General features: G+C 44.8%; 1 protein-coding gene across 2 annotated transcripts in view; it reads left to right on the forward strand.

Annotated features, from left to right (window-relative positions):
- Nucleotides 1-16,071, forward strand: part of SMARCA5 (SWI/SNF related, matrix associated, actin dependent regulator of chromatin, subfamily a, member 5) — a 52,512-nt gene that overhangs the window by 2,791 nt on the left and 33,650 nt on the right. Inside the window, exons 1-6 of one of the 2 annotated variants that reach the window (XM_034771604.1) lie at nt 755-1,144; nt 5,480-5,554; nt 7,643-7,809; nt 8,729-8,829; nt 10,447-10,547; nt 15,618-15,797. In XM_034771604.1, the coding sequence (XP_034627495.1) occupies nt 1,010-1,144; nt 5,480-5,554; nt 7,643-7,809; nt 8,729-8,829; nt 10,447-10,547; nt 15,618-15,797 (759 nt within the window). In that variant the 5' untranslated portion in view covers nt 755-1,009. Of the gene's footprint in view, nt 1-754; nt 1,145-5,479; nt 5,555-7,642; nt 7,810-8,728; nt 8,830-10,446; nt 10,548-15,617; nt 15,798-16,071 lie in introns of those variants that run through there. The other variant, XM_034771605.1, reaches the window with a different exon arrangement.

Raw genomic sequence — 16,071 nt, forward strand, 5'->3', positions numbered from 1 at the left:
GCATTGCAAGCTGTTGCATAGGGCACAGCACCACTCTGGCTAGGGTGCCCCGTTGGTGCCGTAGGCCAGGTGAAACCAGCTCCTCTCAGTCCTCGGGCTCCCATGGGAAGCTGGACAGACCCATCACTCAAGGGCGATGCTTCCAAGCGGCGAGGCTCTCAAGAACCCGAGGCCCCTGGGCCAGACTCTTCAGAAGGATGGAGGAGCCCCCTCAGTAGAAGAGTTTTGCTCTGGGCCCCTAACCCCCTGCGCGGCCCTGCTCAGCGGTCTGGCAAAACGCGCAAACCAGCCGGCACGTAAACAGAGGCAGCCGTGATCGTAAAGGTAATTTTTTAAAAATTAACATAACAGCTGCGGGGGGCCCGACCCCAGAACTGCGTGGGACTGGCCCTAACGCGCTGCCTCGCCAGGCCGTCCTAACGCAACCCACCACGAACACGTGCCCGGCGTCGTGCCGCCGCCCTCCGCCGGGCCCTGCAACGTGATCTAACCCGCTGCCTACCCTGGGCTAAATCCCCCCCGTGTGACGCTCGCAGCGGGGGAGGAGCCCCATTAGGCTCTGCCTCGCCGCTCCTTTTACTCTCTGCGTGGGGGAGGGGGAGAAGAAGTAGTGACGCAGTAAGCCTGCGGTTGTCCCGACCCAACGCCTCGTGCGGCCCCGCCCCCCTTTTCGTAGGAGACTCGTAGTAGTAGCAGCACCTCGTGGGTCTGTGGGGCTTGCCCAACAGGGGACGTGTGGCCGCGCAGGCTCGTTCACTCCCTGCTAGAGGTATCGCGAGATCTGGAAGCCGGCTGGGTTGGTTCCTGGTTGGTGGGGAGCGCGCTGAGAAAGCCGGGGCGGCAGCAGTGACGGGGGCCTCAGCGCGGAGTCTGTGAGCGACGCCCCCCATCCCCTCCAGCCGGTCCCGTCAGCAGCTGCGTAAAGGGTCGCTCCTCCTCCGCGTCCAACCGGCGCGGCGGGAGCGGGGTCCCGGCCCGCTATTGTCTGCGGGGCGGGTACACCGGGATCATGTCCGCCGGGCAGCAGGAGCCGCCGCCGGATGAGACCCTGCCCCCCGCCAGCACCGCGCCCCCCGCGACCACTAACAACGGCAGCGAGGCCGCGGGGGCACCACCTCCTGCCGGGGGCGAAGCTGACATGGAGGTGAGGCGACCCCCCCCCCACGCACCCCAAAGGAACAAGAGCGTGAGCTAGGAGAGACCGCCCTGGGCTGCGGTGCCCCGCTCCCAGCACTCCCCGATTCCCGCTCCGGGGTTCTCTTGCCCCTGTCCCAGCGGTCCCCTCCGGACACTCGGGGCCCCTCTGCCCCCAACCCCCACTTGGGGAGAAGGGGCCCGGGGCGGGGATGAGCCGGGCAGAGCCCCCCGGTCTGTCCGCAGCGCCGCGCGGTAGCCGGCGTCCGAGCCCCTTTCTACCCGCCGCCCGTCGTGCCGTGCCACGAGGGCTGGGTGCGTGAGCCGCGTGGGACAGAAACAATAGAGCGGGCGGGCGGATGAGGAGCCCTCAGCAGCATGTGTGAGTGTGAGGAGGCGCAGAGCGGCAGTGGCGTTGTCTCCCTAGCTGGCCGCCTACCTAGCACAGCGTGTGCGCGGCGCCTTCCTCTCCCCGGTTCATGAATGAATGGGGGGGGACGGCCGGTCGGGAAACGGGCGTCCCTCTCGGCATAAAGAGCAGCTGTTACAAATGCTTCCCACTCCTTGAGTAGAAAGTATCGTCTCCTCTCTCTCAACTTCCCTTCAGTGTTGTTGCTCTTTTTCTGTTCACTGCCCTGCCTGTCAGTTCGGTGGGCGCTGTGTACATCCATCCATTCAAACAAGAGGTCTCCCTCCCCCGGTTGATGTACTACAAACTTCTAGAAAGACGAGAACACCAAATTTCAGATTGATTTTATTTTTTAAATCGTCAGTTAGTCAAAGTGCAGCCTGTCGATGTTTCTTGATTTTTGAAGGGAAGCTCAAATCCTCACACGCTGACTGTTGAATTCATTCGTCTTCTCTTCCAAAGTGAGCATCCCACTTTAACAAAGTCTTTAACAAACAAAGACTTGTGTTTAGCTGAGTTTTCTGGCAACATTTTATAAATCAGTGGCAATTTCTGTGATCTGAAATGTCTTATTTTGGTAACAGGTGCCTAATCCAGAAATTTCCAGGATTTAGGAAAACCTGGGATTTGAACCAATACTTAAAGATAATTGTTTCGTAACAGCATTTGTTTCTTTGTCCATTCATGGACACTAGTTTGTCTTTTTTAATTGCTGAATGTTTCACATTTTGAATCATGCTTTATAGTCAACCTACTTAATCCGAGTAGTTTGCAAATTCTATATTTTTAAGTAGCTCCTTTAGATGAGCAAATAACTAAAGCATTGGGGTAATAAATACTATTTAAACCTACAAAAGTAAGGCAACACAGAGTTAGGGCTGTTGAAAAAAATGTAAAAGCTAAGTGGGAAGCTATTAAACAAGGATTTTTGATGTATGTGGTTTTTGTCTTTTGTATGCTTCTATTAAGAAGAAACCAGACTACTTTGGATGTTTATTTAAATATTTCTTGACATATTTATATCTGCTGTTTCTTTTTTTAACTGGATTGGAAAGTTTCCTGATGAAGATTTATAAGTGCTCTGCCTCCTTCCTCTGGAATATTGATTTAAGTTGATTCAGAATTAAAGGCCTTTAGCTGTTGTTACCAGATTTGCTTTTTTCCCCTGAGATTGCTTAACTAGCCAAAAAGGTAATCAGATCCCAGCCATAAACTCACTTCCTTCATCCTATATGAAGCTACTAGGGTCTTATCTACACTAGCTTTTTTTTTTAATCTCCCACCATTGCACCACTACTGATGTAACTCTTCTGTTAGTAACAGTGGTAAGAAAGCTGGTGTTCTAAGGGTTAGAGGAGATATGGGGCTAACAATGTTGGTGGACAGGGAATCTTGTTGCTATCCGTGGCAGGAGACTTGAAGGAAAAATGCTAATGTAGACACATCCTAGGAAGCCATGAAGAGCAATTACACTTTCTTCTTTGGATAGAAAGTATAGCTTGGAAAACATGCCATACTTAAGGAAATTATCATCTGAGAATTTTTGATCATGCAGTTCCTTCTTATACAGAGGAGGCTCAGCAGCATATAATGGAAATAAATGTTACACTTTCAAAAGAGGAAAAAAGAACAGCTGATTTATTTACAGAAGTTCAAGAATTATTTGAATTCAAATTTGGTTGAAGGTGTTTAATGGTGTCATGACTATTTTGTGTACTCTTAGTTTCAAAATCTTATTGGCATGTTAGGAGGAAAATGCTTGCCTAAATTCAGTCTACAGTTGCTGCCCATTGTCTTTTTAAAGTTGTACAGTGTTATCATTTGTGTGTGTATAGATTAATGTGAATAACTTGTCAGAAGTGTCTATCTCCTGTGCAGGGTTCACAACAGTTCTGCTTGTCTCTTAGTGTAAAGCAAGAGAGGGTTCCCAGGTAGACACTGGCTAGATGGGCAGCACAGTCTGGTATAGAAAAGGTTGAGAACCAGTCTTAGTGCAGTGGATTTTCCAACTTTTTTTCTGTTGGATCCTTCACATTTTGACTGGCAAATTAAAATTTTGCTTTTACACTTTCATATCCCCTTTTGATATGTCTTGCCTTGGCACAATACTTGATACAGTAACTCCTCGTTTAACATTGTAGTTATGTTCCTGAAAAATGTGACTTAAGTGAAACGATGTTAAGCGAATCCAATTTCCCCCATAAGAATTCATGTAAAGGGGGAGGGGGATTTAGGTTCCAGAGAAATTTTTTTCACTAGACAAAAGACTATATCTATATCTATAGATATCTATCTCACACAAGTGTTAAACAAACAATTTAATACTGTACACAGCAATGATGATTGTTAAGCTTTGTTGAGGTGGTGAAGTCAGAAGGTGGGATATTTCCCAGGGAATGCCTTACTGCTAAACAATGAATTAGCACTTGGCTGAGCCCTCAAGGGTTAATACGTTAATGTAGCCTCACACTCTACAAGGCAGCATAAATAGAGGGAGGGGAGACAGCATGGCAGACAGAGACGCACACTGTGAGAGAGTGTGCATTGCCCCTTTAAGTATGCTGACCCCACTCTAAGTACATTGCCTTTTTAAGTAGATCAAGTTGAGACAGCAGCTGCTGCGAGCAAGCTCCCTCTGTCCTGAGCCCTGTTGTGTCCCCCCCCCCCGCTCTATGGAGATGGAGTAAGCGGGGGGCAGGAGCAGGGGGGAGGGGAACACCCTGACATTAGCACCCCTCTTCTTCTCTCCCTCCCTCCTCCCCCTCCACACAGCAAGCAGGACGCTCCTGGGAGCAGCTCCAAGGCAGAGGGCAGGAGCAGCATATGGCAGTGGAGGGAGGGACAGCTGAACTGCTATTGATAATTGATAGCCTGTTGGGTGGCTGCTGCACACGGAACTTAGGGGGGCGGGGAGCTGATATGGGGGCTGCTGGTCCACCATGGTTCCAAACCCCCACCAGCTAGCTCCAACGGGCTGCTCTTTCTGCAAGCAGTGGACAAAGCAGGCAGCTGCCAAACAACGTTATAAGGGAGCATTGTGCAACTTTAAACGAGCATGTTCTCTAATTGATCAGCAACATAACAACGTTAACTGGGATGACTTTAAGTGAGGAGTTACTGTATATAAAAAGAAGTCTTTCTGTCCCATTCTTTGCTTCGTGCATGTTCCTGCCTGTTTTGTTTTGATATCACTTGTCCATTCCCCACTGGCCAGTACGGACTGAAGCGAGGTAAATAACTTTTTGTGTAGGCCATCTATTCTAAACAGATGGTGGATGGTAATTGTCTGTAGATATCTCATTCTCTTCCCCAACCTTCTTCAGAACATATGTTGTAAAATGCCCCTTCAGGATAGTTGCAGGGGGGAGGATCATGCCAGTAGTATTTCCACCTCCAGTACACATTGCCTCTGTTCCTAGCACCAGAAGCAGAGTGAAACTAATAAATTGTTAATAAAGATGCACTCTTGTGGTGGGGTTCTGGTGTTGAAGCAGAATACTTTATTGCCAGAGGGGAGAATGGGATTTTATTTATTCCCTATCTGAAAGAGTAGTCAAAGAAAATACCTTTGCCCCCCTCCCACTCCCCTTTCCAAAAAGGGAAATGTGTGTGGGGTAGAATCAAATTATTTAATGGAGACTTGTTTTTCTATCCTAAATCTAATCATCAGTGGTAATTAGTTGGCTTGGTAGGCAAAAGAAAATCAAATAGCACCCCCTCCTTAACTTGCCACCCTGTCCCTAGGTCAAAACTAAAATTAAAACAACAGCAATTCTTGATAAGTAAAATTGATCTTGATTTGAATGTATCAAGGAATTGAGATAGAGGTGTCATACTCTGGCTAAATGGTAACATGAACAAAATAAAATGATTGCGCAAGGCTGGATATCTTTATAAAGGAGAATTCAATTTGTTTTTAATTTTTTTTCCTCCTAGGAAGTTTTTGATGATTCATCACCAGGAAAACAAAAAGAAATCCAGGAACCAGATCCTACATATGAAGAGAAAATGGTGTGTAATTTTGAGCACATGTGCAATATGGTACAAATAGCCACCATTGACGTAACTGCTTTTTATAGAAAAGTTAATTTCTTGCTCTTATTTGAGACATTTTAACTTGGTTCCTTGTATTTTGACTAGGCTTTTCTGCAGAAATCTTAATTTTGAGATTTGTAGGCTGTCCTCTTCATATTTTGTCCTCTACTCCTCCCTTATTTCCTCACTCCCCTTGAAATGGTACAAGCTTCTGCAATTTTTAGTGGTCTAAATTAAGTGAGATGTCGTAGGAGTTTACAAGGAGTGGTGTAATGTGAAGATCTGCGTTGTGACACTGTTCAGAACTTGATTCTTTTCACTTCTGTTGGGAATGGAATGGTGGTGATGTATTGAGCTTCTGGAGGGAGGGAACACTTCACATATGTTATGCATCCTCTGGCTAGTTTAGAGCTGTGTCTATAGACTCTTGAGGCAGTCGTGCCAGGTCCTGCAAAGGGCTCAGGCCACCTTAAGAGAAGCTGAGAAATAATCATTCACCCTCTGAAACAGGAACTTACATCTGGTCTGAGGGAGCCCATCAGTATCTTAAATCAAAACCCCATAGGATTACTCCATGATTTTTTTAACATATAGGTCAGATAAAGTCTAATGATCATTACCTTTACTTTCTTGCTCTAGAAAAAAGATCACAATTTCATATTTTTGACTTCAAACGCTATAGCCCTATACCAGTTGTCCCCAAACTGTGGGGCGCCACCACCCTAGAGTGGCGTAGGGGAACTCTGGAGGGGCAGAGCTGGGCCAGCCTGCACGGGGGGCAGGGAGGGAGTGCCACTCAGCCTCGCTCCCAGCTCTGCTGTGGCCTCGGCATCTGGCTGTGGCTTCACTCTTCCCCCCAGCTGCAGCTTTGCTCCCTGCTCCAGCCCCGCCCTCTGACGGGGAGGGGGCAGGCAGGGGGCAACAGGGGTAAGGAGGGTGTGGCCATAAAAAGTTTGGGGACCACTGCCCTATACAGTAAAAGAGAGGTAGTCATAGTGTGAGGGAAGAAGGATAAAAAGCTACTCAGCAGAAGGCTCTGTTGGTGCTGAAAGTTCTCTGAAGTTTTATTCATTACCAGGCAAAATGGATTTGAGATGGAAAGGCTTCAAAGTAGGTAGATTCTTCTGAGGTAGCATGATTTAGTGGACTAGAGTACTAGACTGAAAGGCAGCAAATTCTGAGTTCTAATCCTGCCTCTCTGTTTCATAGTGTGACCTTGCGTTGGTGATTTAATCCAAGGCTTGCAAAATGTAGTAGACCTCAGAACCTGATATAGAAGATCTGAGGTCTATAGGCAACACTGCTGGGAAGACCTGCCCCCTCTTTCTCCTCCCCTTTAAAAGGGGATGTCACTAGCTGCTTTAAAAGGAGATGTTGCTAGCATTCATAACAAGTTAATGGATGATCTTCTGTCCACTACCCTATCTACTCTCCTGTCAAAGCTTCCTTTTTTACATCCTTCCTATTAATAACTCAAGTACCTGTGTCTGCTTATAGGTTTACTAAGCTGCAGAAGAGTGAAACTGAAGTGGATGTTCTCAGTTCACTGCTACCCACATGATACTGAATTACTAACATTGAAAATTAAGGGTCTTTGTCTGTTTAATACTGCTGTTTCCTGCCAAAGTTATGGACAGCAGTTGCATTAAACAGTTACCTTTGTGAGTCTGCACACTGACAACTCTACATTGGTTCACTTACAAAAAGGTCGTCTTCAGCCTATTGGTGCTTCACCGTAATAAACTGGACTTCTCATATACAGGGGTTTCTTCAGTCTTGCACACAGCAATTTGTATTCTGGAGATTCCTGGTCTCAAAGTTAGATTTCAGTCTTATTCAGGTGTCCTCTGTGACCTTGGCCTAGACTTATTCTGGGATATTTGATGGGCTCTTGTTTGATGGGATCAAATCCATTTCACAGCCATTAATTTTTGTAGCTACCTATTTTAAAGAATATACATTCGAATTTGAATAATTCTAAGCCATTCATTGTAACTCTAGATTCTACATTTTTAAAATACGAGCATATTGTAATGTCTCACTTGTTTTTCATTATATCAACAGCAAACAGACAGAGCAAACAGATTTGAGTATCTGTTAAAGCAGACTGAGCTGTTTGCGCATTTCATTCAGCCTGCTGCTCAAAAGACTCCAACTTCACCTTTGAAAATGAAACCAGGACGTCCACGAATAAAAAAGGACGAGAAACAGAATCTGCTGTCAGTTGGCGAGTAAGTAATACCTCTTATTCTAGTTATGCTTGCAGTATGTTTTTGTATCTTTTTGCAGGTACAAACTTTACCTTCTTTTAAAAGATGAGTGATGCTGTAGGGTATTTTGCTTTATTTTCTCAAAATTGCTGATGTTTTGGCCTTGTTTTTTTAGACACATATTCAGCATTTATAAAATGAAGTCATTTTGCAACAAAAAATCCCGCTGTTTATAAATTGAAGTTTGGTCAGAACCCAAATAATTTTTTGGGGTGGTGAAGAAAGAAGGCATGTGTGGGTGGGAGAGAATAAATGTAATGGCTCTTGGGAAATCCAAGTGTACTGAATTTTATAGGTGAACCAAAATCTAAAAAGAAATATTTTGTTTTTACCTTTGTTGCTGTTTATAAAGATGTAGATTTTTTTCTAACTCCTGAAAGAGCGCTCTAGAGCAGCTGCCTCTGGGAAGCTTTGCAGAAGCTTAGGAACTGCCTGTTAAAAGTACAACCTCCCTGTTAGAGGCTAATGTTAGCACCCTTCCCATAGTCTTTGCATTTCTGCTCTCCTCCAAGCATTTTGCTGCCATCCCTCATATTGGAGCTTTGGTAGTAACAGAAGGAGAGAGACTATTTCTTTTATACACAAATAAATGCAGCTGGAAGTTGAGCTGTCAGCACAGTATTAAATACTCGGATCAACATAAATCAGCAAACATAGTGACACAAAACAGTAGATGAGCTTAAAATTGGAAAGAGTAATTATCCACAGCATAGTCTTACAAAGTATATTGCAAATATTTATACGAAATCAGCCTGCAAGTTTTTTCAGACCACTTTTGTTACCTCTATCAAGAATGGTATCAAGATTTTATTATGGAGCAGTCTGGTGTCTTCTCAATCTAGTTTGAAATTTGTTTTATATTTTACTTTTGATCTTTTAGCTATCGACATCGTAGAACAGAACAGGAAGAAGATGAGGAGCTGTTGACAGAAAGCTCCAAGGCAACTAACATATGCACTCGATTTGAAGATTCTCCATCATGTAAGGTTTGCTCTTTCGTTCTTTGTTCTTGGTAAAATCTCAGTGGACTCTACAATTCTTCTATTTCTAATATTCTTGCATTCCTGAGGAGGATGTCTTTCCTGCAAGATCCTCGTACTCTAGAACAGTGGTTTTCAAACTTTTTTTCTGGAGACCCAATTGAAGAAAATTGTTGATGCCTGCAACCCAGTGGAGCTGGGGATGAGGGGAGGGATGTTGGGGGGGCGCTCAGTGCTGGGGCAGGGGGTTGGGTGCAGATTGGGGCATGGCCTTACCTTGGGTGTCTTCCAGTCAGCGGTGCAGCGGGGGTGCAAAGGCAGCCTTCCTGCCTGTCCTGGCACTGTGGACCACACTGTGTCCCAGAAGCGGCCAGCAGCAGATCAGATCCTAGGCAGAGGCACGCAAGCGGCTCCATGCGGCTCTCGCCTGCAGGCACCGCCCGCCCTCTCAGGTCCCAACCAGTGGGAGTGCAGAGCCAGTGCTTGGGGTGGCGGCAACGCACGGAGCCCCGTGGTCCCTCTGCTTAGGAACTGGACCTGCTGCTGGCCGCTTCTGGGGCGCAGTGCAGTGTCAGAACAGGTAGGAACTAGCTTGCCTTTGCCAAGCAACACCGCCAATGGGACTTTTAACAGCCCAGTCGATGGTGCTGACCAGAGCCGCCGCAACCCAATGCCTTATGGTCAGTGATCCAGTACTGTGTCTCGACCCACAGTTTGAAAACCACGGATTTATGGAAAACTTTAAATGTGCAAATGTTTAGATTTTGATTATTCCTGAATCAGTTGAGGATCTGGCAGTTTAAACTTTAACTTGCTATATGGCTGGAAATGTAATTTTTTTAAGATGAGTTTTGATTCTGCAGAAAAAAATAATTTATGCGGAAGACCTGATACCTGCACTACAGTATCAAATTTTTGCACTGTGTAGTTCCAATAACTTCTGCTATGAACAGCAGATGCAGGACTTGCTTCTCTGCAGCTGGGGGTAGAAAAATAGGACTCTTCTCTCTCCTTCCTGCATCCTCAGCAGAATATTTCCAGTAGCAACATTGCTTCTGCAAGTAGCTTTCCTTGGTAACATTGTGAAATTTACTGTAATGTAGTTTGACTCCTATTCAAAAGATTCAGGGCAGCAGCTGGAGGGATTTTACTCTGAAAGACATGTACTGATACAGTACTTGCCACTGGTGGGGTTTTATTTTTCAGATTATGCATACTACATGTATAGCACCAGTCTAATCTGTCTTCCAGTACAACTTAATCTAATTGATTAATCTTACATTTTGAGGAGAGATAATATACTTTAACCTGATTGCTTGGTGGTTATATCTTGGGTTTGAGATTTGAATTAAGATTATTACATTAGAATTTTGGCACATCTAGTGATGTTGAGGGAAACATGCTCCTTATGCTATCACTCTTCAGGCTCAGAGACCTGTATTAAGAAATGCCACAGCCTCTGCTGGTAATGTCCTAATTGCTCTCTGGAAAGTATTACTGTCACATTCTCCAACCTTTAGATAAGAAATAGTGTCAGTTAGCAATAAGGGAATGCTGTGATGGCTTCAAATATATTTTACAAATCTTTTAATCTGTTTTTGCATGTCCTCACTTTTAGATGTAAAATGGGGTAAACTGCGTGATTATCAGGTCCGAGGGTTGAACTGGCTCATCTCTTTGTATGAGAATGGCATCAATGGTATCCTGGCAGATGAAATGGTAAGTGCTGCTAATTTTTGTTGTTGGGGCTGTGTAGGCAGAAGGAACATGACACAAAGTTTATAATCAGATTTAGGTCTAGTTAATTTTTTTAAAGACGCTGTTTATATTATAAAATGCAAGAGATTACGTGTTATGATACACTTCGAATGATATTTTTTTTTGTAAAATGTGGTTAATTCATAACACAACATTTTTGTTAAAACTACATGCATGACATTACTCCAACAGTTGTCAACTATGGAACAGCTTCCTTTGAGAAATGGAATCACTTCTGTGTGCTTATCTGCCTCAAGGAAATGCAAACTCAGAAAAAGTTTGTTTTATGGAACAGACTGCCCTTTATATTATTTTAAAGCTGCAACTATTTTGAGTGGTATTCAGAAAGTTCTCATGGTAAGAAGCCTTTAAGGTGTAAAAAGAATGGCAGCTGCAGGGAACCAGTTGGAAGCCATTTTCCTCAGGTCCTGATCACTTTAGAACCCTAATACAGTGAGAGTGAAAACCCCACTCCCCCTCCAGTCGTCATTGCTGTAGAGTGTGCTGCGTGGCACACTTAGTGTTGTGAGTAGGGTTAGCTGACTGGATTGCAAAAATGCCTGTTTCCTCTAGATTAGCACTTCTGCTAGTGGGAACTGACAATAGGACATTTCATAGGGTGCTACCCGTTGTGCTGCACTGTCTAGCTTGATAAGGTCAAGGTTTGTTCTATACCAGGTGGTAGAATTACAGTTCTAACGGGAGCATTTATTAAAGATAAGGCAAGTTTACCATAACCTAGAACAAGAGTCGGCAACTTTTCAGAAGTGGTGTGCCGAGTCTTCATTTATTCACTCTAATTTAAGGTTCCGCGTACCAGTAATACATTTTATCGTTTTTTAGAAGATCTGTCTCTATAAGTCTATATATAATATAACTAAACTACTGTTGTATGTAAAGTAAACAAGGTTTTCAAAATGTTTAAGAAGCTTCATTTAAAATTAAATTAAAATGCTGATCTTAAGCCGCCGGCCTGCTCAGCCTGCTGCACGCCTGGAGTTCTGTTCACCTAGGCCGGCAGTGGGCTGAGCGGGGCCTGCGGCCGGAACCCCCACGGGTAAGGGGCCGGCAGCCAGAACCCCAGACTGACAGCGGGCTAAGCAGGGCCAGGGGCCGGCACCCCAGACCATCAGCGGGCTGAGTGGCTCAGCCCGCTGCTGGTTTGGGGTTCCGTCCGCTGACTCCTGCCAGCCAGGGTCCCAGCTGCCAGCCCCTTGCCAGCTGGGTCCCAGCCGCTGGCCACACTCAGCCCGCTGCCAACCTGGTGCTCAGGGTGGGGGGGTGCAAGAGTCAGGGCATAGGGTGTGGGGGGGCTGGGTATGTGGGGAGTGCAGGAGACAGGGCAGGGGTGTGGGGGGGATGCAGGGAGCTGGGGTGCAAGGGGGGTTCAGGGGTCAGGGCAGAGGGCTGGGGGCATGTGAGGGGGTGCAGGAGTCAGGGCATTGGGTGTGAGGGGGATGCAGGAGGCAGGGGTGCAGGGGTCAGGGCAGAGGGCTGGGGGGGTGGGCTGGGATATGGGGGAGTGCTCCCAGCTCCCTGCCCTGAGCGGCTCACGGCAGGGGCTGGAGGGCTACTCCCCGCTCCTACCCCCCTTCCCTGCCTCCTTACTGGTCTGAGCAGCGAGGGCGCTGGGGCTGCTCTTCTCCCCTTCCTCGCAAGGGCCATCGGCGGCAGGGAGGGAGAGGAGGCGGGGCTCCACACAGCTCGCTGGGCGAAGGGGAGAGGGAAGCTTGGCTGCTGGTAGAGCCTGCTGTACAGCAGCTGTCAGCAGGAGCAAGCTTGCTTCTGCCCCCGCCAGAGAGAGTGGGGGGGTGGAGAAGAGTGGGCTGGGTTGGGCAGGATTTTTAATGACATGCTGCTGCCTGCCAGGGTCTGGCTCACCCCGCTGCCAGGGTTTGGCAGCAGGCTGAGCGGGACCCTGGCAGGCAGTAGTGTGCCATTAAAAATCTGCTCGCGTGCCATCTTTGGCATGCATGCCATAGGTTGCTGACCCTTGACCTAGAAAAACTTTTAAACTTACAAATATTTGGATTGTGGGTGATGGTGAGTATCAGTTAAAACTTAATTTTTATTTATCTTTGCAGCTGTTCTGCTTTTAACCTTTTCCTTCTAAACTACTTCTGCACTAGCTGGAAATGTTGATTTCTTTTGAAACATAAGTTGAGTTCTGGAAACAAAAATAATCATTTTTAAAATAAAATATTTTTTCCTGATATCCAGTCAAAATCATTTTCTGCAGCAATTAACTTTACCATCTTCTCTGCATTTTCAGACCTCAGTATTTCCTGTTAAACTTTAATTATTTTTTATTGACAATGCAAAAATCTTATTTTATCCTCTGTTTATCATTAAACAGCATTTACTTCTTATAAACTGGATTTGAGTTTGTCTGTGATGCATCTTTGTTTGCTAAATATCAATATCTTGTGACACTTAATTTTCTAGAATATCATTCTAGGTGTTTATTTTTGTTAATCTCTAAATTACTCTTTTTGATAAATGCTAACTGAAATGTACTCAGTAGTTGCTTCCTCTCCTGCACATTTATTTTTCTTGATGCTGTTCATTTTGTAGGTTTTTTTGACATTGCATTAAATATACTTTTTGTTTACAAAACAAAACACACAAATCTCCTCTTCCAAATGTCGTCTTATTTGATTCCTGCATCTTGACTTTGAAAGTATGTGTATTTTTAATTATTTCTAGGATTGGGCATTTGACTAGTCCAAAATAGTCAATTGACAAGTCAGATATTGGTGAAAAATGGTCAGATATTTTAAAGCACCAATTTATTACGTCAGAAACAGTGACAATAAAGAGTAAGACTTTCTGGTCTCCAGTAGTTTAGCCGTAGATACTTATGCCTAATTACAAAAAAACAAGTTACTTAAGTGAATTATTTTAACTCAGAAACGTGAAACACAATGAAATGAAGTTCTAAAAAATGAAAGAATGGCACCATGATGCAGTCTAAAAGATAGGCTGCTGCCTACCTCAGGGCATGAAATATTTGATCATGATCAAACCTAATTATTTCAAAAGCTTTTTAAAAATAAATGGGGGACGGGTGGATCAGAAGGGGAAGAAAACGTGGAAGAACAGAACATTTTTCTTAAAATTAGCATTTCAGTTGCAAATACGTTTACTTTCTCTACAACACTTGCTACAGTATTTTAATGTACATCATTAATGGGACACAAGATGACTATGAGCAACTGGTGTGGAAATCTACAACTACTTTATCCAAAAATTTGCTAGATTGTTCTCTGTAGGAAATTCAGCTAGTTAAATTTACTACTTAGAGGTGTTGTCAGCCCGTTTAGGCTCAAGCTGCAACTATTAAAATAGAATTATTTGTATCTAATTATATAAACTTGTTTAAATTTAGTATTTCTGTTAAGGATAGAATACATTCAACAGCAATTTGCAGTACTTAAGTCAAAATGTGCAGAGTTCTTCATGGGCCCTGAATCCATATTTAGAGGCATCTAAATAAATGGCCTGGGTGTTGGTGGAGCCGAGTACCTCCAACTCAATTTGAAGTCCAGGGGATCTACAGGTGCTCATTACCTTTGAAAATCAGGCCACTTTATATAGGTTCCTGAATGCTGTGGACTTAAGTTCCTGACTTTATGAATCCAAATTTGAAGACATCATTAATGTATTTGAGAATATAGACCCACATTAGTTTTCTAGCCAAAACAACTTGAATCTTTACAAGTTTTATCTTTTCATGTTTTAAGATCTTAATGGATTACTGATGCGCTTTTTTTTTGGTCTGTTCAAATAAAGTAGACACTTGTTTGCAGCAACACCTTGTAAGAGCAACTGCTGCTTATGAGTAACATTTCCCCTGGGAACACTTTTCCTACCCTGAATTGTCCACTTGGTAACAGCAACATTTGTGACACTGTGATGTCGCATCCAGGGCAGAGATTGGGGGGCGGGGGGGGGACATTTAGGGGAGTTGTCCCTTCCAAACTGCATTTTTCAACTCCCCTCCTGACCCTGGCCCTTCAGCGCAGCTTCATCCATTTGCCGTGCCTGACAGAGCCTGCATGGAGAGCATGTGTGTGGCGGGGAGTTTTGTGGAGGGTCTGGAAGAGATGGATTTTGGGGGGCGGGGCAGGGCTCAGGGGAGCGGCAGAGGCACAGCTGGAAGGTTTCCTCCTCCCTTAGCATCTGGCTTTGGTGTTGGGGGGAGAGAATATGTTGCTATTTTGCAGTGGGGAGTATCAGGGACCACTTTCATGTGCATTGAGCTGTCCCCTCTCCATCTTTGCTGATGGTGAGGTATGGGTGTGCTGTTTTGCCGTGGGATGTTGCTGACCTGTCCCCCCCCCCCCCCCCCCTCCATTGCAGGCTGTGAACAGTGCCCTCTTCAAGGTGGAGCATAAAGTTTGCCTGTAGGAGCATCCTCAGATTCTCCCCAGCAGCTGGGCTTGGTCAGCCATTTTGCCGACTGGGGCTTCCCCTGCCCCGTTTCTCCCAAACTTGGGGTTCCCCCATATCACATCCCCACAATGTGGCTGCCCCATCCCTTCCAAAACACCCTGAACTCTTCATATGTGTTTGGTCAGACGACACTCCCTATAACAGCAACAGCCGCTTAGGAGCAACATTGCAAAAGGGCGCAGATACGTTTCTACTAACAAGCATCTGCTATACTGTTCCTAGTGTTTTCTACAAGCCAGTAACTATCAGGTTTCAAATGCTGTTCGCTACCATAAATTACAGAGACCCTCCATTCATTTTATGCTGCAGGCAATTTTTCTGTACTTCTTTAGCAAGTCATGTTAGACTTACTAGTTCATAAAACTTTTTTTAAAAAGTAACTTATTTTTAAAGCAAACAGTGAAATAAATTAAGTAGTTGTCTGTCAGGTCAGTGTATTTTGGGGATCTCTGTTGGGATTTTTGCTAGTTTTGTTTTCACCTGCCTTTTTAAAGTTTACCACTGAGTTGCTATAAACGTTTTTTTGAGAGAACCTTTCCCCATTAATAATAGAAATAAATTTTAACCTCTTAACAGGGTCTTGGAAAGACACTGCAAACGATTTCTCTTCTTGGGTACATGAAACACTACAGAAATATTCCTGGCCCTCACATGGTATTGGTTCCCAAATCCACTTTACACAACTGGATGAATGAGTTCAAGAGATGGGTACCAACACTTCGAGCAGTTTGTTTGATAGGTGACAAAGACCAAAGAGTAAGTATGAGACACTCTATTGCATATTCATATTTTTCTTCTCCCCTGCCCCAAAGTATTCATATATGGTGGACCCAACATATAAACTTGCCACCTTGTTATGTTTTCTGATCAACAAGTAGCTGCTGTAGATTGTTCAGGAGGCAGACTAACGGTTCCAGAAGTAGATGCCACAGAATTTTCAGCTTAGGCTCAGATGTGCTCTATATTAGATACTAGATGACACCCCTTCTTTTTTTGTTCCCAAACAAACAAAAATTGACACATGAACATA

Source organism: Trachemys scripta, chromosome 5 (assembly GCF_013100865.1).
Source record: "Trachemys scripta elegans isolate TJP31775 chromosome 5, CAS_Tse_1.0, whole genome shotgun sequence".
Taxonomy (NCBI): domain Eukaryota; kingdom Metazoa; phylum Chordata; order Testudines; family Emydidae; genus Trachemys; species Trachemys scripta.